At 42.4% G+C, this 24,955-nt stretch overlaps 1 protein-coding gene across 1 annotated transcript in view; it reads right to left on the bottom strand.

Moving 5' to 3' along the window:
- LOC132821350 (pinopsin-like) overlaps positions 1-10,277 on the bottom strand; it is an 87,725-nt gene extending 77,448 nt beyond the window's left edge. Inside the window, exon 1 of the mRNA XM_060833934.1 lies at positions 9,926-10,277. Coding sequence (XP_060689917.1) covers positions 9,926-10,277 — 352 coding nt within the window. The remainder of the gene's footprint in view (positions 1-9,925) is intronic.
- Between the last annotated feature and the right edge of the window lie 14,678 nt (positions 10,278-24,955).

The raw sequence follows: 24,955 nt of genomic DNA, 5'->3' as shown, positions 1-24,955 counted from the left end.
ATGATTGTTACTTATGTCCTGAAACTGAGCCATTAGAAATGCTGCCTTCCATTCCTTCAACTTGTGAATTATTTTCCAGAATTCCTCTTCTCTACCTTTTACTTTCATTCTGAAATTATCTTACATCTAAAAGGGTCTTTTTCAGGATTGCAGCCTGTGACCATTGGAGTTCAGCAGGAGTCCGTACTGGGACCACAACTATTCGTGTTACACACTAACAATCTAGACGAAGGAACTGAGGGCATTATTGCTCAAAGACAGGTCCAGGGAGAGGTAGTGTTGAGGAAGTAGGTAGGCTGCAGATGAACAGAGTGCGAAAAGAAGTGACGGGTGCAACACAATGTGGAAAAGTGTGAAACTATGTACTTTGGAAGGAAGATCAGAGGCACAGAATATTTTCTAAATGTGAAAAGGCTTTGGAAATCTGTAACGCAAAGGTAACACAATGCTAATTTAGAATTCTCTTAAGGTTAACATGCACATTTGGTTGGCATTTGGGAAGGTAAATTCAATGTTAGCATTCTATTTCAAGAGGGCTAGTCCTGAAGAAGGAGTTTAGGAGGATAGGGATGGTTGCAAAAAGAATCTCTTGAAACAGACAGAATACTGAAAGGCCTAGATGGAGTGGACATGGAGAAAGTGTTTCTAGTAGTGGAGACTAGGGCCAAAGGGCACAGTCGCATAGTGAAAGGATGACACTTTAGATCTGAGATGATGAGAAATTTCTTCAGCCAGAGAGTGGTGAATCTGTGGAGACCAGATTGCTGAGTGTATTTAAGATAGAGATAGATAGGTTCTTGATTAATAAGGGGATCAAGGGTTATGGAGAAGGTAGGAGACTGGGATTGAGAAAAATATCAGCCATGACTGAATGGTGGATGAGACTCAATGGGCTGAATGGTCTAATTCTGTTCCTATATCTTATGATCTCATCTGTGGTATTCTTCTTGAGTTTGATGTATTTCTTTTTTTATATTACTCCCTGTTGAACTGCCCATTCTAATACAAATTTATCCTCAATTATTTTAATATCACCCTCATTAAACAGATATACCCTGTTTGTCCTAGTTGATGTCTTGTGACCTCATTGCATCATTATCCAATCTTCTTCCAGAAACACTGAGCAAAAAGTTAAAATAATCCTAAACATTCCGTGATAAATTGACTGAATGGAGCATGTCACCAGATGCCCGGCTCCAGGGAAATCAGGCCTGTTATTTTATTGTGGTTCTGTTCACCGAGCTGGGAGTTTTTCTTGCAAATGTTTTGTCCCCTTTCTAGGTGACATCTTCAGTGCTTGGGAGCCTCCTGTGAAGTGCTTCTGTGCTGATTCCAACGGCATTTATACTGGTTTGAATCTACCACTTCCGGTTGTCAGTAGCTGTCCGCTGCAGTGGCCGGTATATAGGGTCTATGTCGATGTGTCTGTTGATTGAATTCGTGGATGAGTGCCATGCTTCTAGGAATTCCCTGGCTGTTCTTTGTTTGGCCTGTCCTATAATGGTGGTGTTGTCCCAATCGAATTCATGTTGTTTGTCATCTGAGTGTATGGCTACTAGGGATAGCTGGTCGTGTCGTTTCGTGGCCAGTTGGTGTTCGTGGATGCAGGTTGTTAGCTGTCTTCCTGTTTGTCCTATGTAGTGTTTTGTGCAGTCCTTGCATGGTATTTTGTAAACCACGTTGGTTTTGCTCATGCTGGGTATCGGGTCCTTTGTCCTGGTGAGTTGTTATTTTATTCTGAGTTGGGCCTTTTGGTCCTGGATGTATATCAGTCATTAAGCAAACTTTGTGTTACACTCACTGCAATCCAAATTAATTATTTTCCAAGTAAATCTCGACAGATATTTGTTCCGATTGAGAGAAAGTACAGTGATATAATTGAGGGCATACTCAATGCCACCCAGGGTTATGTAGGTTAGCTGCATAAGTTGGGGTAAATGTAGTGTAACAGGTTCAGGGAATGGGTCTCGGTTGGTTACTCTTCAGAGAGTTGGTGTGGACTTGTTGGGCTGAAGGGTCTGTTTCCACACTGTTGGGAATCTACGATCCTAATGTCTTTGCAACAAAGTCAAAGCCAAGTTGATAGAAATTATAGAATTGTTGGAAAAAGGCACATTTTTGTGAAAGCTTTTCATCTTGTGCTCACCAGGATAGTTTTCAAGCATATCAAGTCAAGAAGCAAACCAACATTTATGAATTGTAAGATGAAACATTTCCAAAAAATGTGTCTTTTCAGCAATACTCTGTATCACCAATTGACTATTTAATTCTAAGATTGTTGTATTAGTTATTAGTAGAGTTAGGCCTCCACATTATTCAAGTAAAATAATAAATATGGATTGAGTATTAAGTCTTTTTGACTCAAACAAAAAGACACAATAGTGATAGGCAAAACCACTAGTAAATCTAGAGTGAAGATTGAAAAGGATGGAGCAAGTGGATAAATAGGATAACTGATAACAGGAGGTGGCAGATATGATGCTAACATAAGATGAAGGATGAAAATAGCAAGAAGTGAGCATTGTGGCATTGAGTGGCATTGTGATGCATCAACAACAAAAAAGCTCAAGTGGGGGAACTGGGGTGGGGGGGAGAGAAATGACAAGACACTGCATTCTATCCACTTTCCAGTATCCCTCAGAAATGTGGACAATAAGTAAATATCAAAAGAATAAAATTGAAGCCTTTTAAATGTGACTCTAAGATGTATGTAATAAATTCCCGAAAAAGATCATAAGACAAGAGCTGTTTGAAATTGGTAGTGCGAAAAGATCACTTGAAAATTACTGTCCAGTAAAGTAAATATCATAGTTTCAGCCATTTAATAAGAGATCAAAATTTATGGAGATCTTTTGCACAGACAAAGTATGAGGCAGCAGATAGATAGGTCAAACTAGTCATAATTGAGTGACACAGCTGTGGTGGACTTGTGAAGATGACACAAGATGTCCATAGCACATTATGAAATAGATCTCTTCCAGGTGTAGCTACGTGCAGCTGCAGCAGCAATGATGTAGTTTGCCACAATGCAATTTCCTTTGAAATTTCACACCATCAAAGATTGAGATTGTCATTGTAATTGTCAATTCAGAGCTTGGGAAGTCTTGCAGCTCTGTGTGTAGTGTCCCCATTTGAACCTAAAGGTATTAGTTCAAATTCTAATCCAGGACTTAATAATGAAAGAAATATTTATGATAATTAACCTACTAATACTTCCAATTCATCGAGATAAAAAATAACAATTTTAATCTTAATAGGTAAAGGTCCAATCCAGAGTGCCATGACTGCCCAGAGAGTGGAAAAAAAAGGGACGTCCTGAATCTACCATAACAGGAACAGGGATCAACTGCTATGCTGTTAGCATGAGACTGACTTACACTAGCTGGCCAACCAACTGAGCCAACTTGCTTTCCATGGAGCATGAGTTTCTGGAGCTAGGGATAGTGATGTTAGAGTCTCCAATTTATTTTCACCTCATTGCTGACTGGGAATCTCTTCCATTCTTATTTGCAGCCATTGGAACATATTTGATGGATTTTACAAGTTGATATTTGTTTGAATGTGTTATGATTGCATGGCCAACAAGTTTGGAGTGGGAATTGAACTGATATACTTGTTCAAAGGCAGGGAAGCCAGCTGCTGTCCTCGCTTCATGATTACTAAAGAGTTTCAGTACTCATAGTAACTAGGTTTAAGAAGTGCTAGAGATGTTGGCAAATCTTCACAGAACAACTACTGAACTGGAACATTTAACATGATGAAAAAAAGAGTTTGAGCTAGAGAGCCTTTCTTATAAGGTTGTACAATTTGTGTGATAGATTATTCCAACAATGGGCAAGGCATTTTAACACTAAAAATTCCTTATTCTGAACTTCTTTGATAAGGTTCCCCACAGTATGCTATTGCAGAAAATATAGACACATGGGATTGAGGGTGACTTAGTGGTTTGGATCAGAAATTAGCTCGCTGAAAGAAGTGGTTGGTTTGAAATGTTTACCCTGGAACTCAGTTACTAGTGGTGTATTGCAAGGATTGGTTTTGGAGCCACTGGTATTTGTCATTTTTATAAATGACCTGGATGAGGGCGTAAAAGGATGGGTTAGTAAATTTGCCAATGACACTAAGGTCAGTGGAGTTGTGGACAGCGCTGAAGGATGTTGTAGGTTACCGAGGGCCATAGATAAGCTGCAGAGCTGGGCTGAGAGGTGGCGAATGGAGTTTAGTGTGGAAAGGTGTGAGGTGATTCACTTTGGAAGGAGTAACAGGAATACAGAGTACTGGATTAATGGTAAGATTCTTGGTAGTCTGGATACGTAGAGAAATCTTGATGTCTATGTGCATAGATTCCTGAAAATTGTCACCCAGGTTGATAAGATTGTTAAGAGGCCTATGTTGTGTTAGCTTTTAGTGGTAGAGGGATTGAGTTTCAGAGCCATGAGGTCATGTTGCAGCTGTACAAAACTGGTGCGGCCACACTTTGAGTATTGCATACAGTTCTGGTCACCGCATTATAGGAAGGATGTAGAAGCATTGGAAAGGGTGCAGAGGAGATTTAGTAAGATGTTGCCTGGTATGGAGGGAAGGTCTTATGAGGAAAGTTTGTGGGACTTGAGGCTGTTATTGTTAGAAACAGGAAGATCGAGAGGTGACATTATAGAGGCATACAAGATGATCAGAGATTAAGATAGGTTGCACAGTGAGAGCCTTTTTCCTCAGATGGTGATGGCTAGCATGAGGGGACATAGCTTTAAATTGAGGGGTAATAGATATAGGACAGATGTCAGAGGTAGGTTCCATACTTAGAGAGTAGCAGGAGCATAGAATGCCCTGCCTGCAACAGTAGTAGACTTGCCATCTTTAAGGACCATTTAAATCATCATTGGATAAACATATGGATGATAATGCAATAGTGTAGGTTAAATGGGCTTCAGATTGGTTTCATAGGTCGGCGCAACATCGAGGGTTGAGGAGCCTGTACTGCGCTGTAATGTTCTATGTTCTTCTCAATTCTACCTAATGAGAAATCTCCATCATCCCAAGTGGTTGGATGCTATGAACAGGTAATAATTAATATATTAATGAGAGTTAATTCTTCACCCAATATTTCTGTAACTGCATTGCTAATATCTTCAACAATAAATGTTGAGTAGAAGATTCACTTCTTGGGTTCTGCATCATCAATGTTACCGGTGTTCAAAGAAATTTGATGTATTTTACGTGACATTCAAAATCAGACTAATGGGCTGTAAAAACATTCCAGCTGTAATGAAAACAAAGACTTATCAACATAATTTATGACACCATGCCAAGTTGCTTATTGATGAATAGAAACAGTATGCAAGGAAATGGGGAAAAAGCAGGCAATTGACACAATGTAGTGATGTTTATTTAAAGATCCAATGCAGGCACTAAATGCCAATTGGTTTCTTTCTGTGCTGTAACAATTCTGTGATTCTGTTGTTCTGTTCTGTATAGCTACAACACTGGAACCTAGGAGAAAGTGAGGACTGCAGATACTGGAGATCAGAGTCAGGAGTGCGGTGCTAGAAAAGCACAGCAGGTCAGGCAGCACCCAAGGAGCAGGAATCCTGATGACGGGCTTTTGCTTGAAACGTCGATCCTCCTGCTGATTTTAAACATGATTGCTGAGGTATACCTTCTCTACAACTAAATAACAACTTAAATCCAATCCACTAATTAATGAAAAATAGTTTCTTTTTGATCATTAGTAAAATGATAAAAAGATTGATAAGCCCATCAAATATATTTGTTCATCAGTAACCACTTTTACCGATACACAATTTTTATTCTGTTTCAGATCACATCATAGTCTTGTCATTGGCAGAGAAAAGATCCAAGAAGTCACCCACAGTTAACCCTGCTCAAATTTGATTGTATTGACATCAAAGAATCAGCATTTGAACAGGTTCCATGATTAGTGGACAATGCACAGTATCAATTACCATTCAAGTGACTGGATATAAAATTATTAGCACATTGTTCTGACGTGAAAACTTAGGAACACCTCAGGTTCAACTGAGCTCATTTTAAAGCAATCTTTCCAAAGCAATATAGCATGTTTTATATCACATGATCTAGTACTCCCATTCTCGTGAGTACAGCAATTTACTATTAACAATTTCATAGAAGATATACAAATGCCATTTTAAAAAAACAAAACCTTCATTGACAATGCTGCTTTGGAGCTGCATTTTAGAAGTTATGGCTGGGAATCCTTTGAAACATTGCACTATTTCCTGGGGTTCCCATAAATATGCAGAAAAAATTTGGAAACTGCCATTTTTAATTACAGTACTTGAATGCAGTACTTGAAAATAGTTGTTACCTTTTTACCATTTGCCAATGTCACCAGATGCCAGCTTTAATTACTTTGTAAACAGCTTAGGGTTAATTTCATGGTCTTGAAACTCATTTTTATCTCTGAAAATTTTACTCCTTATGAAAAGTATTCAATAGCACCTTATTGCATAAAAAGAACAAAATTAACTTTTAAAACAGTTTTTTTACAAAAATAAACTTTAGACTGTGATTTTAAAAATGTCACATCTTTTATCCTCATCCACATAAATTTTTAATTTTAGTGCTAAGTACTATTAATTCAGAATTCATTTTTCTAAACAGTAGTGTCATTTTTCTGATGAAGGATCACTCCAAAAATTAACTGTTTTTTCCTCAGCAGATGCTGCCAGACATACTGCATTTCTCTAGTACTCTGTTTCTGTTTCAGATTTCTAGCATCTGCTGTTCTTTGAAGTTATTTTATTATGACAATATTATTTTCTACAAGGATTTATTGCAAGGATTTCGAAAATGTGGCAAAGAGATGGCCTTGGAGTATTTAAAACTTATATTAGTAGAACAACTAGTATATTTTGGTCTTATTTAGATATAGCTTGTTGTAACATTCAATAGTCTGGCAGGAAATCAACCCAGAAATTCCAAATTATGCGGATTTGTACAATCAATTTCTTCATGATACTACGGGTAACTTGTCTGACTGAAAGTATTTGTGGCATTCCAAAACTGCTTTGGAACATTTTGCAATGGCAAGCATACACACAAAATATTCTCATGCTTTAAGAAATCATTTATTAATCTGTACAGACTTACTTAAAACCTTGGGATATTTTGTCCAATCCTGTACAAATCTACAGTTCTGTAAAAGTTTCATGTCGCACTCACATGAAATGAGAAATCATCAAAGCAAGAATGCGTGGAATTTTCTTCCCCAGAGAGCAGTGGAAAGAGGATAAGTGAAAATGGTCAAGGCTGCATTAAATAGTGTGCAAGGAAATGGGAAAAAAAAAGCAGGAGATGGTTAATGAGGTAGTCAAAAGGTATAGGGCTTATTTGAGAAATTGGACTTCAGATCATCATAGATCAGTTGTGATCTTTTCAGATGGAAGGGGTCTACTGCTCCTAAGTCATCTGTTTGTCTGTAAATTTGAATATTATAGCTAGACATTTATGTTCAGAATCAATGAGTCATACAGCATGAAAATAGGCCCTTAGGTCCAACCAGTCCATGCTGACCATGTTCCCAAACCAAACTCATCCCACCAGCCTGCGTTTGACCCATATCCCTCCAAACATTTCCTATTCATGAATTTATTCAAATGTGTTTTAAATATTGTACCCCGAACCTGCATCCACCACTTTCTGTGGCAGTTCATTCCACACACAAACCACTCTTTGTGTAAAAAAGTGTTGCCCCTCATGTCTATTTAAAAGTTTTCTCATCTCCCCTTAAACATATGCCCCCCCCCCAGTTTTTAACTCCCGCTCCTTGTCATTCACCTTTTCTATGCCCCTCATGATTTTATAAACCTCACTAAGATCAACTTCCTCAACCTCCTGTGCTCCAGTGAATAAGTCTCGGTCTTTCCAGTCTAATTTTGTATCTCAAACCTTCCATTCCCGCAACATTCTGGTAAATATTTTCTGAACCCTCTCCTGTTTAACAATATATTTCCTATAACACTTACTTGTGTAATCAGCTGAGAAATGTTATGCAGTACCCAGAATCATGTGTCCCAGCTTATGAATTTTTTTCAAGTTCTAATTAAGTAAATAAACTTAAGATGCTTCATCGATATGATATTTTGAAATGTCATCGGTGGGCTTGAAGGTGTGATCAATTTACAATTTCAATATATTGAGTTATTGTTAGAGAATGTTAGGAACATTATGCAGAATATTAAACTTTTGCCTGAATCAGAAATTCTGCACCAAAACTTAATGGCTTGGAAATTATAACTGGATCAAGAAAGTATCTACCTGAAATTAACTACAGGTGCAGATTTTGTTTAGACATGCTAGCAGGCTTTTATATTTGTATGGTTCAATGAGCATTTTTTTCAGTAGAAGATGTTCTTTAATAGGCATGAGGTCAACTCAGGCAGGAATTACACTGTTTCATGAACAAACGCCAGAAGCTTGTGAGACTATCTCCTGCAGGAGGCTTCATACATCAAAGTTTCAGGTATGTGGTTCACTCCTCCCACAATCAGGGATGAAGGTAGTAATCATGACTCTGATTCAGAAGGATCTGGGGTCAATTGCCCTGTTGCCATAAGTTCAAAGGATATAGGGGCAGAATTAGGCCATTTGGCCCATTGAATCTGCTCTGCCATTCAATCACCCCCATTTTCCTGCCTTTTCCTCATAATCCTTCAACCCATTACCAACTAAAAGTCTGTCTAACTCCCCCACCCGCCACCTTAAATTTACTCACACTCCCAGCAAGCACCGCACTTTAGGGTAGTGAATTCCACAGATTCACAACCCTTTGGGAGAAGAAGTTTCTCCTGGATTCTGTTTTAAATTTGCTACCCCTATTTCTAAGACATGACCTCTCATCCTAGAATGCCCCACATCTGCTCCACGTCTATGTCAACCATACCTTTTATCATCACCTCAATGTGATCCTCCCTCATTCTTCTACATTTCCAGAGAGTATAGACCTGAAGTGTTCAATCTCTCTTCATACGACAAACGCCTCATCTCTGGGATCAATCTAGGGAACCTCCTCTGAACTGCACCCACCCACCCAGTGCTCCTCAACTAAGGAGAGCAAAACTGTACACCAGGGCCGGGGACCTCAGTGTGGCGCTGGTGGCGCTATCCAAGGTGCTGAATTCCAGTTGGGACATCAGCTGCCCTCTCGGCTGGTAAGAAGACGACCCTGCGCTATTATTTGAAAGAGGACACAGGGGGCTAACACCTTCAATACCTTAACATCTGATCTGGCTGACACCAATTGTTACAGTTAACCTGAGAATGTAACTTCAAAAAAAGTTTTATGATTTACATATGAAAGAAGTGAAACTAACATGGTCACTCTAACAGGTGAGATACTCAACAGTCAAGGTATTTTTCAACGTATAATTTCACTTTAAACTTTGGCTATAAATTCTGAGTCTTGTAATTGTGTCCTCCACAACTACCTGATGAAGGAGCGTCGCTCCGAAAGCTAGTGCTTCCAATTAAACCTGTTGGACTATAACCTGGTGTGGTGTGATTTTTAACTTCGAAAGAGAGCGAGCGAGTTTGCCCAATCTGCTGAGCAGCTGCAAATGTGTTGCTGGTCAAAGCACAGCAGGTTAGGCAGCATCTCAGGAATAGAGAATTCGACGTTTCGAGCATAAGCCCTTCATCAGGAATCTGCTGAGCAGGATACCACGTTCACCTGAAAGAAAAACACTCCCGAAAAAGACACGAGGCATGCATCAATCTCACTCCTTAATGAACTAGCTGTCCTGCAAACTCTAAGGAAAGTTGGGAGACGATGCTAAGCAGCCACTGAACGATCAGGAACTGCTTTAAGAATGGACACTCACTCTCCTCCCACCTCCCCCACACCCCCCCCCCCCCCGCCTCTCAACCCCGAGTGCGGTCGGCTCACCGAAGACGGTGTTGGCGAATCCGTACCAGATGCAGCCCAGCTCCCCGATGAGCCAGCGCTGCCGGGCGCTGGCGGCGAAGCTGAACGGGGTGCCCAGGGTGGAGACCAGCAGATCACTCACCGAGATGTTGGCGAGCAGCAGGTTGACGGGAGAGCGCAGTGCCTTGTAGCGGCAGAACAGCAGCAGCACCAGCGAGTTGTTGGTGAAACCCAGCAGCCCGATGCTGCCCAGGCACAGGGCGGCGACCAGGTGCCCGTTGGCGCTCAGGGTGAACCCTGGAGCCGGCTGCTGAGGAGAGAGGGGCCCCTGGCTGCCCTCGCTGCAATTCACACTCAGGTTGAGGGAGAGCATCTCGGACCCACACAGCCTCTGCGCTCTGCTCTCGCCTGCTTTGCCATGCTGCTCTGTTTTTGTTTCAAACAAGCCGCTCCCCTTGAGCGGAGCTGTCGTGCAGTCAGAGAGCCAGCCCTGCCCCTCTCCCCCAGGTGACCGGAGGCAAGCACTGGACCAGTCGCTGCACGCATTCCTGAGCAAACACAACCTGTCAGCTCAGACAGAGGGCTGGCTGTGCCATCTCAATGCTGCCAAAACAGGGGGAAAACGCAGACTGCACCCACCCGTCTACCCTCCTCCCCCCACCTTCTCAACACCTTTCACCTCCGGTCCCTGGAGCCAGAGGGCTCATCTATACCAACCCCCGTCCCCCTGACGGTGCTGTGCTGGAAAGGGCAGGTCTCAGTCAGGGGGTCATCACCCGTCACATCAAATCCACTTGCTCTTCTTCACGGGTTCACGAAGGGGAAAGAGCCACTCGCTCAGTCCTCAACTTTGCCGGAATGACAATCTGAGAGAGAAAGTGACAAATACTTCACCTGCCCCTTTAAAAAAACATAACCTGCAGGAGACATCGGGAATATCATTCACCCTGCCCTCCCCACATTGGGAATTCCATTCCCCTGCCCTTCCACACGTCGGGAATATCATTTACCCTGCCCTCCCACACATCAGGACTACCATTCCCCCTCCCCTCCCACACATCGGGAATATCATTCACCCTGCCCTCCCCACATTGGGAATTCCACTCACCCTGCCCTCCCACAGATCCAGAAGACCACTGGCTCTGCCCTGGCCCTGCTGATCAAGCAAAGGAGAGATACTCAACAATGTCCAGCACCCCAGCTTCAGTTGAGCAACAGAAGATAATGATTTTGAGCATCTCTATACACTTGACCTGGGGCTCAGGTGGAAAAGTGGGTGCACTAATAGCCAAATAATAGGGTAAGTGGGAATGTGGGGAGGCTCAATCCTGATGGAGATGATAGGAATGCAGAGTGGGACATGAAGGTTAGAGGGATGCATCTGTAGCTCCCATTTTTCATTAAATCCCAACCGTGCAATGAGCATGAAAATTGCTGTCAGCACACCTAGGGTTGCTAGAGTATGTTTGCTTTATTTTGTCTGTGGGGATATAGACACCTTCCCATGATACAGAACATTAAAAATTGTCCAAAAATCACACAAAGAGCTCCAAATGATAATGCAACAGAGTTCATTAATAGAAAAGGGCACCACTTGGATAACATCTAAGTCATCCGTCAACATCACTAAAATATCTCAGAGATCTGTGCCAGGATCCCTGGAAACTATGATAATGACTATATCCTTGATAAGTCCCATGATTCTCTTTCATTCTAAGGGTCAGACACATTAACAAGGATGGTTACTGGGAGTCAAAGGCTATCCTCTGCACCCATTTCTCATAGCTTCACACTTGGTTAGCCCAATTGGCTAGATGGCTGGTTTCTGAATGCAGAGCAATGACAACAATGTGAGTTCAAGCTGAGTTCATCATGGACGACTTTGCTTTTCAACCTCTCCCCTCACCCAATTCATGATGTCCCTCAGATTAAGTCACCATCCATTACTGCTCTCTGAGATAACGAAAGAGCAGCTGAATGGTTGTCTAGGACTATGGCAATGTACCTTACCTTACTGGAATGCCTTGACTGAACCCAAGCAGAGGTACAATACAGCTCATTATTTATGAGTATCACCATGAATCTGATGTCAGGCCTCTGGATGCTGAGGTTCAGATGCTTGGATTGATCTGGGAACTTTGCATTACACTCTTAGACAGAGTGTTATGCATGATCCTAGCATGCTGTGTGACTTGCACAAATGGAACAGTCCAAGAGGGAAGGTAATGGATGCTGAAGAGAAGCTGAGGAGTATAAAGGTATTGAGTGGGAAGAACATCATCTTGATGTTGGAGTGTTGCAATGTAGGACTTTATTGACATCAGCTTTCGGTAGATCTGAGTTAGGAGAAGACATTATTCATTGATTGTAAGTTTGTTGCTGTTCCATGCCTTCTGATTGTATCTAAATGCAGGCCCTGGGCCCAGACCTGGGCTGGAAGGAGCCGTCTCTACGGTGGAGCTCGTTAGCCTTGAAGGGATGGATGGTCAGACCCAGGAGTGTTTTGTGACTAGGGGGCCCAGATGTACTGAGAGGTGTCCTGCCCAGATATAGGCTCACCCATCTCAGCTGGATCACAAGCAGGTGAGAGGTGGAGGGGCTGAGTGCCTCTAGAGTGTACTAAGAGGAGATCTCTTGGGATGCTGCATATGGTTTCTCTGCTGTCTAGGTGCTTGCTGGCATACTTGTCTCTATAAGACGGTGGGGCACCCGGAGAGAGTTTGAGGTCCCTCATCACCCTGTCACCTTGCTGTTGGTGGTGAGCATCTGTTGCTACAGAGATGGAATGCAAGTCTGCATGCATTTCCAGGAGCCATTGAGCTATCTGCTGGATCTGGCTCTGTATGGTATCTACCAACATGTCTGTGGATTCAGCCAGACACAGGTATGCCAGAACCAGCATGGTATTAATCATGTTGGACTCCTCCAACCTTCAGTGCAGCTTACTGCCTGTTTCAGACAAACCTGTCCACTGTTTTTGCGTCTGGTTAAGCATTTCCATAAAGCGTTAATGGCTCCCAGCATCGGAGTATTCCTCCACTTGGGTCTATGCAAATCCCTAGTCCTGGAAGTCCTCCGAGTGTTAGCATCTGGGGCATTTCTTTCCTGGTCAGCTGTGGAGATGTCCCAGTAATGTGCTCACTGGATTCTGTTCCTGAGTTTAATACAGATAAGTGCTTGCTGAAGTGACAGTATCTGAGTTAGTGCAGGAGGCAGCCTTGCCAGTGCTTCCTCTGAGGGTTCTGTCTCTCCTTCCTCAGAGCTAGGAGAGGAGCTGATGGGCAAAGGGGCTGGTTTCTTCAAGGCAGAAGCTCTGTGGGTGCCAATGATGCCTGCACAAGAGACAAGAGGAATCATTTGTGCAATAGAGGTGATGGGTTGAGCATCTGAAGATTATGTACACTGTGGTAGTAATGGGAATATGCAGCCCTATGAGGCTTGTTTGGTTGCTGGGACACTGGGTCCTGTATCCTTGCAGGAATAGTTCTCGTCTTCTCCTGCCAGCTCAAGGATTTTCACCTCCTAGGAGCTGAGGAGATGAATGTCATCTAAACGGACAGCCCACCTTGTCCATTTCAGTCAAGTTGTGGGCTGTTTTCTTCTGCAATGAGACAATGGGGGATATTGAGTGAGATGAAAGGAGCTGGGAAAGTAGTTAATGATAGTGCAGGAACAGGAAATGAGGTGAGGTGTCCTGAGTGAGTTAGTAGAAAGTGTAGAGGGATGGAAGAGTTCGTAGTTTGAGGCATGAGGTGGGTGAGGAGAGCGGCTGAGGCAGACCATATACCTCAGTGGGAGCTGGTGCAGAGGCAAAGTTTAAGTGAGTGAGTCACATTCTACATTCATCCCCTGTGGTTGGAGGGTTCCTAGGCAGATAATGAGGCGCTCTTCCTCCAGGTGTCGTGTGGTCAGACTCTGGCGATGGAGGACGCCAAGGACCTGCATGTCCTTGGCGGAGTGGGAGGGGGAGTTAAAGTGTTCAGCCACGGGGCGATTCCTTCCTAGACCTCTCCACTTCTATTTCAGGTGACCGACTCAACACGGCCATTTAATACAAACCGACTGACTCCCACAGCTACCTAGATTACACCTCCTCCCACCCTGCCCCCTGTAAAAACGCCATCCCATATTCCCAATTCCTTCGCCTCCACCGCATCTGCTCCCAGGAGGACCAATTCCACTACTGAACAACCCAAATGGCTTCCTTCTTCAAAGACCGCAATTTCCCCTCAGACGTGGTTGATGATGCTCTCCACCGCATCTCCTCCACTTCCCGCACCTCTGCTCTTGAACCTAGCCCCTCAACCACCCCGTGGCTGAACACTTTAACTCCCCCTCCCACTCCGCCAAGGACATGCAGGTCCTTGGCCTTCTCCATCGCCAGAGCCTGACCACACAACACCTGGAGGATAAACGCCTCATCTTCCGCCTAGGAACCCTCCAACCACACGGGATGAATGTAGATTTCTCCAGCTTCCTCATTTCTCCTCCCCCCCACCTTATCTCAGTCCCTACCCCCGGATTCAGCACCGCCCTCTTAACCTGCAATCTTCTTCCAGACCTTTCTGCCCCCACCCGCTCTCCGGCCTATCATCCTCACCCTCACCTCCTTCCACCTGTCGTATTCCCAGTGCCTCTCCCACAAATCCCCGTCCCTCTACCTTTTACCTCAGCCCCCCTGGCACACCAGCCTCATTCCTGAAGAAGGGCTTATGCCCAAAACGTCGATTCTCCTGCTCCTCGGATGCTGCCTGGCCTGCTGTGTTTTTCCAGCACCACATTTTTCAACTCTGGTCTCCAGCATCTGTAGTCCTTACTTTCTCCACTGCGCAAGAATAAGCAAACATTTAGCCCATAAAGTACAAATTTTACCCTGTTCATAATAGACACTGTGGTCATAAAATTGGAACATTAACTGTGGTCTGAATCCTCTCCAGTTTGAAAGTTATTGACAGTGGGACCATTTTTGGTTTCCGATTCTACTTGCACAGCTGCATGGGGTGATTTTATGAAAACGGCAATTAAAGTTCAAACAGCACTGGTCAATTGAGGTTGAAGAGAGGGTTACATCACGACATTGCAAAACCACAGAGCAGCCTTCACTGTTATGTATTGAGACTGCCATGGGCACGGAACATGAGAGGAATGAAATTGCTGAAGACACCAGCCACTACTTCATTACAAGATCTATTTCTTATCACAGTCTCCAGGACTTTGGAAGGAAATTGCAACTTCTTCCTGCTGAAGACCTGATGCTAAAGAATTTTAATTTTAAAGTAATAAATATAATTTATTTGTGATGGAGATTTGAATGTTGGTTCTGCAAATACGTCCTGTTACCTACCAAGCTGCACACATCACAACACGGCCTTTGTGATGCTGGAGAAAACTTTATTTACACTGCAAGTTAACTAGGGTGGCACTGTGGCTCAGTTGCTGCCTCATAGCACCAGGGACCCAGGTTTGATTCCCACCTTGGGCAACTGTCTGTGTGGAGTTTGTATGTTCTCCCTGTGTCTGTGTGGGTTTCCTTTGGGTGCTCTGGGTTCCTCCCACAGTCCAAAGATGTGCAGGTTAGGTGAATTGGCCATGCTAAATTGCCCATAGTGTTAGGTGCATTAATCAGGGGTAGGGGATTGGGTCTGGGTGGGTTACTCTTCGGAGGGTCAGTGTGGACTTGTTGGGCTGAAAGGTCTACTTCCATATTGTAGGGAATCTAATCTATTAAAATAAATTGCTATTAGTTGACCATGGGTTGCCTTTACTGTGCTGAAACCACCTTCAGGAAAAGCATAGTTCTGTGGTTTTGTGATACAGGAACATGCCAGCGACTGGTAAAAGTTTTTTTCCATGATTTTCCTGATTCTTCACTTCAAAATGCATCCTAATTCCTCAGGTGGCAGGTTTTTACAGTATTTTCTGTTTTGATTTCACAATTCTAGAATATTTTGATTATTTGGAGAAAGAATCAATTATATTTCAGTTATATGATTGAATCTTTTGTTTTCTACATTAGAATTGTTCTTCTGATTGTCTTTATTCCTTGATCAGAGTTCATAAATTTTCTCTTTTTTCTGTAATGAGCCAAATTCACTAAACCTCAAAACAGCTCTGGAGATCAGTGGGGGATTAAACAGCACGGTTTGCTTCTGATGTAAGCAGCACACCAACTTGGTGTTACTTGCTTACTACATGATCTGCTTGTGACATGCACTGCAGTCATTGATAATGAGTGGCTACACACCTCAGTATGAGGTTAATCGTCGTGAGAGGATAGCAACACTTAAAAGGCAGACTCACATCTCGTGGAGGTATATTGGGGCTTTTGCAGATCCGGTAATACATTTAACAACATATTTTGTTTTACAGCTACTTTTGAAGCAACTATTGCTGGGGTAGGGGCCAGCAGCCAGACTGAAACACAAGTAGGTGACACTATCTTCATAACTAATTTTCCTTACCCATTTTCTCTTCACTCCACAATTTTGTACAATATCCAAACTGAAAGCACATACTCTTAGCTTTCCTTTTCTCTCCAATGGCTACTAGTAAGTTTTTCTCCTTTCGGCTATACAAGAATTACAAATTGGCCACACAAAAATGGAAGAACACAGATACAAGAGCAGGAGGACAGGGATGAGGACGAAATGGCAGGGGCACTAATGGAGTCCAAAAGGGAAATTAGTTGGCTTTTGTATGTAATATGGTATGGTTTACTTTATAAATCTGATTTGCAATGTTGATTTTGTGGTGGCTGTTAGTTTTGTGCTATGGTCAAGTGCATGCTGTGTGATCAGTTTTTGAGGGGATAGTAGGTTTGCAACTGTTAGTTACTGGGGAAACAACATTAGATTCATTGGTATAATTGTTCACAACAGCCTGTCTATATGGTTTCATTCCTTTCTCTATATGCCCCTCGCTCCTAAGGTGCTCACTGTTACAAATACCGCCTCTTTTTATTTTTGTGCTTTTTAACATTGCAGTTCACAATGAGAGAACAACTGTTTTAAAACCGGTGTTGTAAAGGATTGCTGCATGTTTTAAAAAGTAAGCAACTTGACACTCAAATATTGTATAAACAACTGTTTGAACATTCAGGAATTGAAGTGGTTTCACATGAATTATAACTGAGGGGCTCTATGTAAAGATGTGGTTGGGTGGCCAAACTCTAGCCATAACTGTAGCAAGAAGTGGATTGGTCTATGGACCAGTGACCAGTAATCAATGACAAAAGCTTTTTGCCTACCAATCACTGATTGGTTCTCAGGTAACTGAACAATTTGGGACTGGGAATAAGATAGAGAGAAGTGTTGTGATTTCCACCAGCACAGAAACTGACCTTCTAATCGCTGTAGTCAAAAACCCACTTTCAAATGGAAGAAATCACTTCATTTTTCCTTCTGTATGCATCCAAAGAAATGTGACTGAGCAGGAATGTACAGACCAGAACAAGAATGATAGCAATATGGTCTGCTCAATTGTTGTTTAGCAATGTAATTTTCATTTTATGTAGCTGTCCATTTGTTCTGCGTTGTGAACCAGAATCCTGAACCACGTAATCAGTGGATTGACTTAGTTGCCCAATAACCACCTCTCATTTGTCATGGGTGGCTTAGATGGAAATAACGCTGTGGATTTGAGGGTATGATCACTGATGTCAGGATACTATGCATCGACCCAAATGATCCTCTGCATACCGTCTCACACCAACTGGACATTTAGAGTTCCTATTCACTTTTGATTATGGTAATTCTTAGTTAACAAGTGAGGCCTGCAAACCCTGTCCAGTCAACCACAAACTATACCTGAGGGAAACCTGCAACCCTTGAGAAACTGTGTTTTCAGTCCACATGCTGCTTTTTGAACAAAAGACAATGAAAATGAACTCAGCTGTTTTTGGACAGAGAATACTAGTGATCTCTGGTATACAACAGCAGATGGCAAATTGCAGGACACTGCCTGCTGCAGCCTGGAAGGAGACAGACCATAAAGGTTTGTGGTCACAGTCATTGTCACAGTCACTGGCATGGTGACCCTGACCCTGCTCTAAGGCTGCAGCAGGTCATTTATTTCGGTTAGATCACGATTTGTGGCGCAAGGATGCCTGTTCCTTTCCAAGTTTCAGGTTGGAGAACCACTTTTTGAATAACCTGGATGCATATAACTTCCTATAAAGAGCTGTTCTTCCTCTCTCACATATATATGTCTCAGCAGCCTGCCTTGCTCTGTGTGCCCTCTACCTCATTCTCCTGTAATGCTATATTCCATAGGGAATGCGTATTGTAGCATCTGTATTTGAAAACAATTGCTTTGTGCAGGATCCTTGGAATCAGGGCCAACTCATCAGCATCTGCTAAAAGCTGTAACCTTTAATAATTCTGGGAAGCACCAAAGACTTGTGAAATCATAGTAGCAGTGAATAAATATCAATCAGAAGCTAGCTGAATGTAATCAATGATGGCTGTTGCCGCTGAAGATATGTGAGATTAAGAGATGAGGGTGTTAGCTAGGAGCACTGACCTCCAAAATGACACTATGGCTGCCAAATTGGCATTTCAGGCAGATTGATATTATGATCTTCCATTTCTGTCAGTTGCTGTCAGAACACGTGCTAATGCCTTCAATGATTTCAGAGGTCAAACATAGCACCGACAAAACTGGGGCTACACATTAATATTTGGCACTAGCAGAGTTATATTGCATGTGTTGGTCTAGTTGGGTAGTTCTTCATAGAGTCATACTGTCATACAGCACAGAAACAGATCCTTCAATCCAATCAGTCCATGCCAAACATAATCCTAAACTAATCTAGTCTTACCTCCCTGCTCCTGGCCCATATCCCTCCAAACCTTCCCTATTCGTGTATCTAAACAAATGTCTTTTAAACACTGTAATTATACCTGCAGCCTCCCATTCCACATATGAACCACCCTCTGTGTAAAAAAATTGGCTCTCGTGTCTTTATTAAAACTCTCTCCTCTCACATTAAAGATGTGCCCCCATTCTAGGGAAAAGCCAATTACCATTAACTCTATCTGTACCTGTCATTATTTTATAAACTTCTATCAAAATGTAGTCTCTCAAAATGTCCCAGTCTGTCCACCCTTTCTTTATAACTCAAAGTTTCCATACCCAACAATAGCTTGGCAATCTCTTCTGAACCTTCTCCAGCTTAATATCCTTCCTATAACTAGGCAAAGTGAACTGGACACAGGATTCCAGAAGAGGTCTTACCAATATCCTGTACAACCTCAACATGACTTCCCAACTCCTGTACTCAAAGGACTGAACAGTGAAGGCAAGCGTGCCAACACTTTTTTAATCACCCTGGCTATATGTGATGCAAACTTCAACCAATCATGTATCTGTGCCCTGAGATCCCTCTGTTCTACAACACGACCCAAGGCACTACCACTAATTGTATAAGCCCTACCCATGTTTGGTGTAACAAAATGCAATAACTCACATTTATCCAGATTGAACTCCATCTGCCATTTTTCAACCCAGTGACCCATTTGATCAAGATCCCACTGTGTTCTTAGAAAAGCTCTTCACTGTCTACTGTGCCACCAATTTTTATGTCATCCACAAACTTACTAACCATGCCTTCCATATTCTCATCAAAATCATTTATATGAATGACACACAAAAGAGGACCCAGAACCGATCTTTGTGGAACACTGCTGGTCATAGGTCTCCTGTCTGAAAAACAACCCTCCACCACTAGTCTCTGTCTCCTGTTGTTAAGCCAATTATGTAGCCAATTGGCAAGCTCACCCTGAATTCCACATGATCTAACTTTACTAATTAGTCCACCATGGGGGACCTTGTCAAAAGTCTTACTAAAATCCGAATAAACAACTGCCCTCATCAATGTTTTTGGTAACTTGCTCAAAACACTCAATCAAATTTGTGAGACAAGACCTTCCTTGCACAAAACCATGCTGACAATCTCTAATCAATTTTTGCCTCTCTAAATGTCCACAAATTCTATCTTATATAATCACTTCCGACAATTTACACAACCGAAGTCAGACTCACAGGTTTATGGTTCCCCGATTTCTCATTACAAACTTTCCTAAGCAAAGGCACAACGTTAGCCACCGTCCAGTTTTCAGGCACCTCACCTGTAGTTATAGGTGATGCAAGCATTTCTGCAAGGGTTCTCATAATTTCCTCCTTAACTTCTCACAATATTCTGGGTTACATTTGATCATGTCCTGGAGATTCATCCACCTTTACATTCTTTAAGACCTCCCGAACTTCCTCTTCTGTACTGTGAACGGTTTTTGAAACATCAAAGTTTATTTCTCTGCATTCTCTAGACTCAATTTCTTTTGTTACAGTAAAAACTGATGTGAAATATTCATTTAATATCTTTCCTATCTCCTGAGGTTCAACACAAAGCCAACAGCTTTGATCTTTAAGAGGCCCTACTTGCTCTCTGGTGACCCATTTGTCCTTAATGTATTTGTAGAATCTCTTTGGATTATTCTTAACCTTATCTGCCAATGAAATGTCATATTCCCCCTTTGCTTCCTGATTTCTTTCCTGAGAATGTCTCTACAATCTTTATATTGATTAAGCAATAAGATTTTCTTTTATTCTTGACTAGAACTCTATATCGTTATTCATACATTGTTCTTTCATCTTACCAGCCTTATCCTTCATTTAACAGGAACATAATGCCTCTGAACTCGAGTCACTACACACTTGAATGTGCTCTACTTGTCAGACATCATTTTATCTGCAAACAGTTTACTCCAATCAATTTTTGAAAGTTCTTGTCTCAAGCCATTAAAATTTACTTAACTTCAATGAAAAGCTTTAATTTTTCTGGAAGGCTTTTCATCAACCATCTATTACATTTACCAGATGCGGAAAGGGAATAAAGACTCCTCAGGAAGTATGGGATTCCCAGTTGCCTTGATCAGTGTTCAGCAATTAGACTTTTGTTTTGTCTGTGTTTCTGTGTTTCCTAATTGCGGTCTGCCATATTGAGGAGTTGTCTCCATTGGTTGTGTGTGTGGGGGGGGTGTTGGTGGTGGGGAGTGCTGGTGATGTGGGCATCAGCATTATGCTGCAGCCAAGCTGAAGGCTACATGGAAGAGCAGGAATACCATAGGCTGGAGCAGGGGAAGTAGAATGGAGGATAAAGACTGGAATGTGGAGCTGGAGAAGGTCGGTGAGGCTGAGTGGAGGGATGAGATGGAGCTTGGAGTCTGGGAGTCTATGAGGGATGGCATAATGGTACAGAATTGGTTGTGGGTTTGAAAGATGCTATGTCAGGATCTTTGGAAATTTCTGCAGTGCATCTTGTGGATGGCACACCTAACCTGCACATCTTTGGATGGTGGGAGGAAACGGAGCACCTGTGGGAAACCCACACAGACAAGGGGACAATGTGCAAACTCAACACGGACAGTCACCCAAGGCTGGAAACAAACCCAGGTGTGGCAGCAGTGCATTGATAGTGGAGGAAGTGGATTTTTGTGGATGTGGTACCAATCAAGTGAGCTGCTTTGTCCTGGATGGTACCAAGCTTCCGAGTGTTGTTGGAGCTGCATCCAACCAGACAAGTGGGGAGCGTTCCATCACATTCTTGTAGATAGTGGACAGGCTTTGGGGAGTCAGGAGGTGAGTTATTCACTGCAGTATTCCCAGCCTTTGGCCTGCTCTTGTCCCATCATATGTTATCTTAATATTGTGAGTCCAGTTCAATTTATGGTGATAGTGGAGGATTCAGTGATAGTAACACTTCAGAGTGCCCAGGGGCGGTGGTTAGATTATGCCTGACTAGAGGTCATTGTCTGGCACTGTGTGGTGCAAATGTTACTTGTCACTTTTCAGTTCATGCTTGGATATAGAAATAGAAACAGAATCTGCTGGAGAAACTCAGTAGGTCTGAATGCATCTGTGAAGAAAGAAACAGAATTAACATATCAGGATCAGTGACCCTTTCTCAGAATTGAAAAGAGCTGGAAAATATTCTGTTAATAGCTCATAGTTTTCAGTGAAATATGAGTCAGACTCGAAACCTCAGGCTAACAGAAGATAGAGTGAGATTGAGGGGTAAACCTTGACTTTGGCTGCCATGTAAAATGGCCAATAGCTAATCAGCAGTCTATTTTACATTGTCCAAGAAGAAAATCCAAAGAAATATAAGGTGGTTGTTTATCTCTCATCATTAATATTGTTGGAAAATAATTGCCCATTGTGTGGGTTTTTAGACTTGAGAGAGTTGATGTAATGGAACGTCCCATAGTTACTGTACAGGAAATATTCTAAAAACATGACACCAAGGCAAGTCAAAAGAGACATCATCTAATGCACAAAAGCTTGGTCAAAAGTGAAGAGTTGAAAGAGTGCTTTGGGGAAAGCAAGGTTGAGAAGTGTAGAGGAGAAGGCACAGTATTTCAAAACTTGGGGCACAGTAAGTGGAGGGTATAGTTAGTAATGGTGAAACAATAACAACTGGTGCTATGCAATAAGCCAGAGTTTGTGCGAGGTGAATTCGTGCTAGCTGAATTTTGTGCTAGGTGAATTTGATTTGCAATATCTATTGCTCCAGATTTCCCAGATTATCTCTGTTTCTCTCTGCACAGATGCTGCTGACTTTGACATATGCTGACTATCTCCTATTATTTCAACTATGTCAATAATAGGAGGGCTCCAGTTAATTTTGTAAGAGCTTGTCATCCTAACTTCTCAAAACTATCAAAGAAATATTGTGTGCTGTTGTGATTTCTGCCCATGGAACAGCAGGATGACGACAGGAGTGATGTTGAGGCACAGTGGGTTGCACGCATCTTTGCTATTCAGGAATTTGATAAGTGTAAATATATGTATCCTGCATCAGCCTGGTAAACCACTAATGTAAATAAAAATATATTAGAAGTACTCAGCAGGCCTTGAAGTACCTGCAGAAAGAGAAATAAAATTAACATTTCAGACAATTGACTCGTACTTGTGAAATTATATCATGGTTTTAAGAGGATATTTTGTTTGGTTTTCATAAAGAAAGGTTTTAAGGCAGAGGTACTGAGCAGTATACCAGAACCATTAGAGTAAATATCTTGTGAGGCCTTGGATTGCTTTTTTAAGGTTGTAACAATAAAAGCAGCTTGGATGGGTGTGGTCAAGCTCTAACAAAACCAGGATTTTCAATTTAGACTTTTAGTTTTTTTTCAGCAATACCATTTGAGGCTGGGCTCCCAGTAGTAATGGAAGCTGTAGTAAATCTCTCCCAGCTGCTACACTCTCTCAGAATCAAGTTTTGCTTTAAAACTGATAATTTGACCAATCAAATTGCATCTGAAATGCAACACCTTATCTTTACCTTTAAAAGGAGAAAAAAGTTAGTTTCTAAACAATCTTCTGAATTTCAAACAAGTTTGGATATGTTAATAAAACTTGGAACCCCACTTATGGTGAATACTCTTTCAAAGCTATTGCTGCTCATACAAGTTGGTCTTTTGCATAAAATCTTTCCCATACAGAGTTAAAAATCACACAACACCAGGTTATAGTCCAACAGGTTTAATTGGAAGCACTAGCTTTCGGAGCGTCGCTCCTTCATCAGGTGATAGTGGAGGGCTCGATCGTAACACAGAATTTATCGCAAAAATTTGCAGTGTGATGTAACTGAAATTATACATTGAAAAATTGATTGTCTGTTAAGCCTTTCATCTGTTAGAATACAGTGATAGTTTCACTTCTTTCGTGTGTAAATCACAAAACCCTTCTTTCTAAAGTTGCATTCTTGGGTTAGCTGCTAACAATGGTGATAGCTAGACAATATATTGAAGGTGTTAGCCCCCTGTGTTCTCTGTCTATGACCTGATGTTTAGATTGATTCTAACCTAATAAGTAAGATAACAGTGTTTTACATAAAGTCCTGCAGTTTTTGAGCTCAGAGTTGTACATGAATATATGCAGTTTTTGAGCAGAGTGCAATGTAACTCTGCAATACAAATTCGCCCCACAAAATATATGTGCGCATGTGGGTCTTTGTCTGTGTGTGTGTGTGTCTATCTGGGGTGGGGGTTGTGAGTGTGAGAAAGTGTGTGTGTGTGTGCGCGCGTGTGTGCATGCAGAGTGTCTTAAGTCTGTGAGGGAGTGCATGTGTTAGTGTGGGAGTGTTTGTGCCTACAAGGGTGTATGTGGGTGTCTGTGTGCGCGTCTGTGTGTATCTGTGTCCTAGTGTATGTGAGAGTGTGTGTGTGCAGGAATATCTGTGTCTGTGTGTCGTGCAATGGTGGTCACCTGTAATGTGACATGAACCCAAGGTCCCGGTTGAGGCTCTCCCTATGGGTACCGAACTTAGCTATCAGCCTCTGCTCGGCCACTTTCCTCTGCTGCCTGTCTCGAAGTCCACCTTGGAAGATGGTCACCCGAAGGTCCGAGGCTGAATATCCTGAACCACTGAAGTGTTCCCCAACTGGGAGGGAACCCATTCATCTGTTGTTGTAGCCTTTGCTTGGTTTCCCCAATGTACCATGCCTCCAGGCATCCTTGCCTGCAACGTATAAGATAGACAACGTTGGCTGAGTCACATGAGTACCTGCCATGTACAAGTTGGGAGGTATTCCCACGCGTAATAGTGGTGTCTATGTCCACAATCTGACACGGCTTGCAGCGTCCATCGTGACAGGGCTGTATGGAGTTGCCCTGAGAACTGGGCAGTTTGCTACGAACAATGATCTGTTTGAGGTTTGGCGGTTGTTTAAAGGCAAGTAGTGGAGGTGTGGGGAAGGTCTTGGTGAGGTGCTCATCCTCATTGATAATGTGTTGCAGGTCATGAAGAACATGGTGTAATTTTTCAGCCCCTGGGAAGTACTGAACAACGAAGGGTACCCTGTCAGTTGTAGCACGTGTCTGTCTCCTGAAGAGGTCATTACGGTTCCTTGCTGTGGCACGTCGGAACTGGCGGTTGATGAGTTGAGCAGCGTACCCTGTTCTTGTGAGGGCATCCTTGAGTACTTCCAGATGTCCTTCACGAGATAAAACACTGTTATCTCACTTATTAGGTTAGAATCAATCTAAACATCA

The sequence above is a fragment of the Hemiscyllium ocellatum genome, chromosome 13 (assembly GCF_020745735.1).
Source record: "Hemiscyllium ocellatum isolate sHemOce1 chromosome 13, sHemOce1.pat.X.cur, whole genome shotgun sequence".
NCBI classification, from domain to species: Eukaryota; Metazoa; Chordata; class Chondrichthyes; order Orectolobiformes; family Hemiscylliidae; genus Hemiscyllium; species Hemiscyllium ocellatum.
Note: the sequence above shows the minus strand (reverse complement) of the source record. Positions and strands in the feature narration are given on the sequence as shown.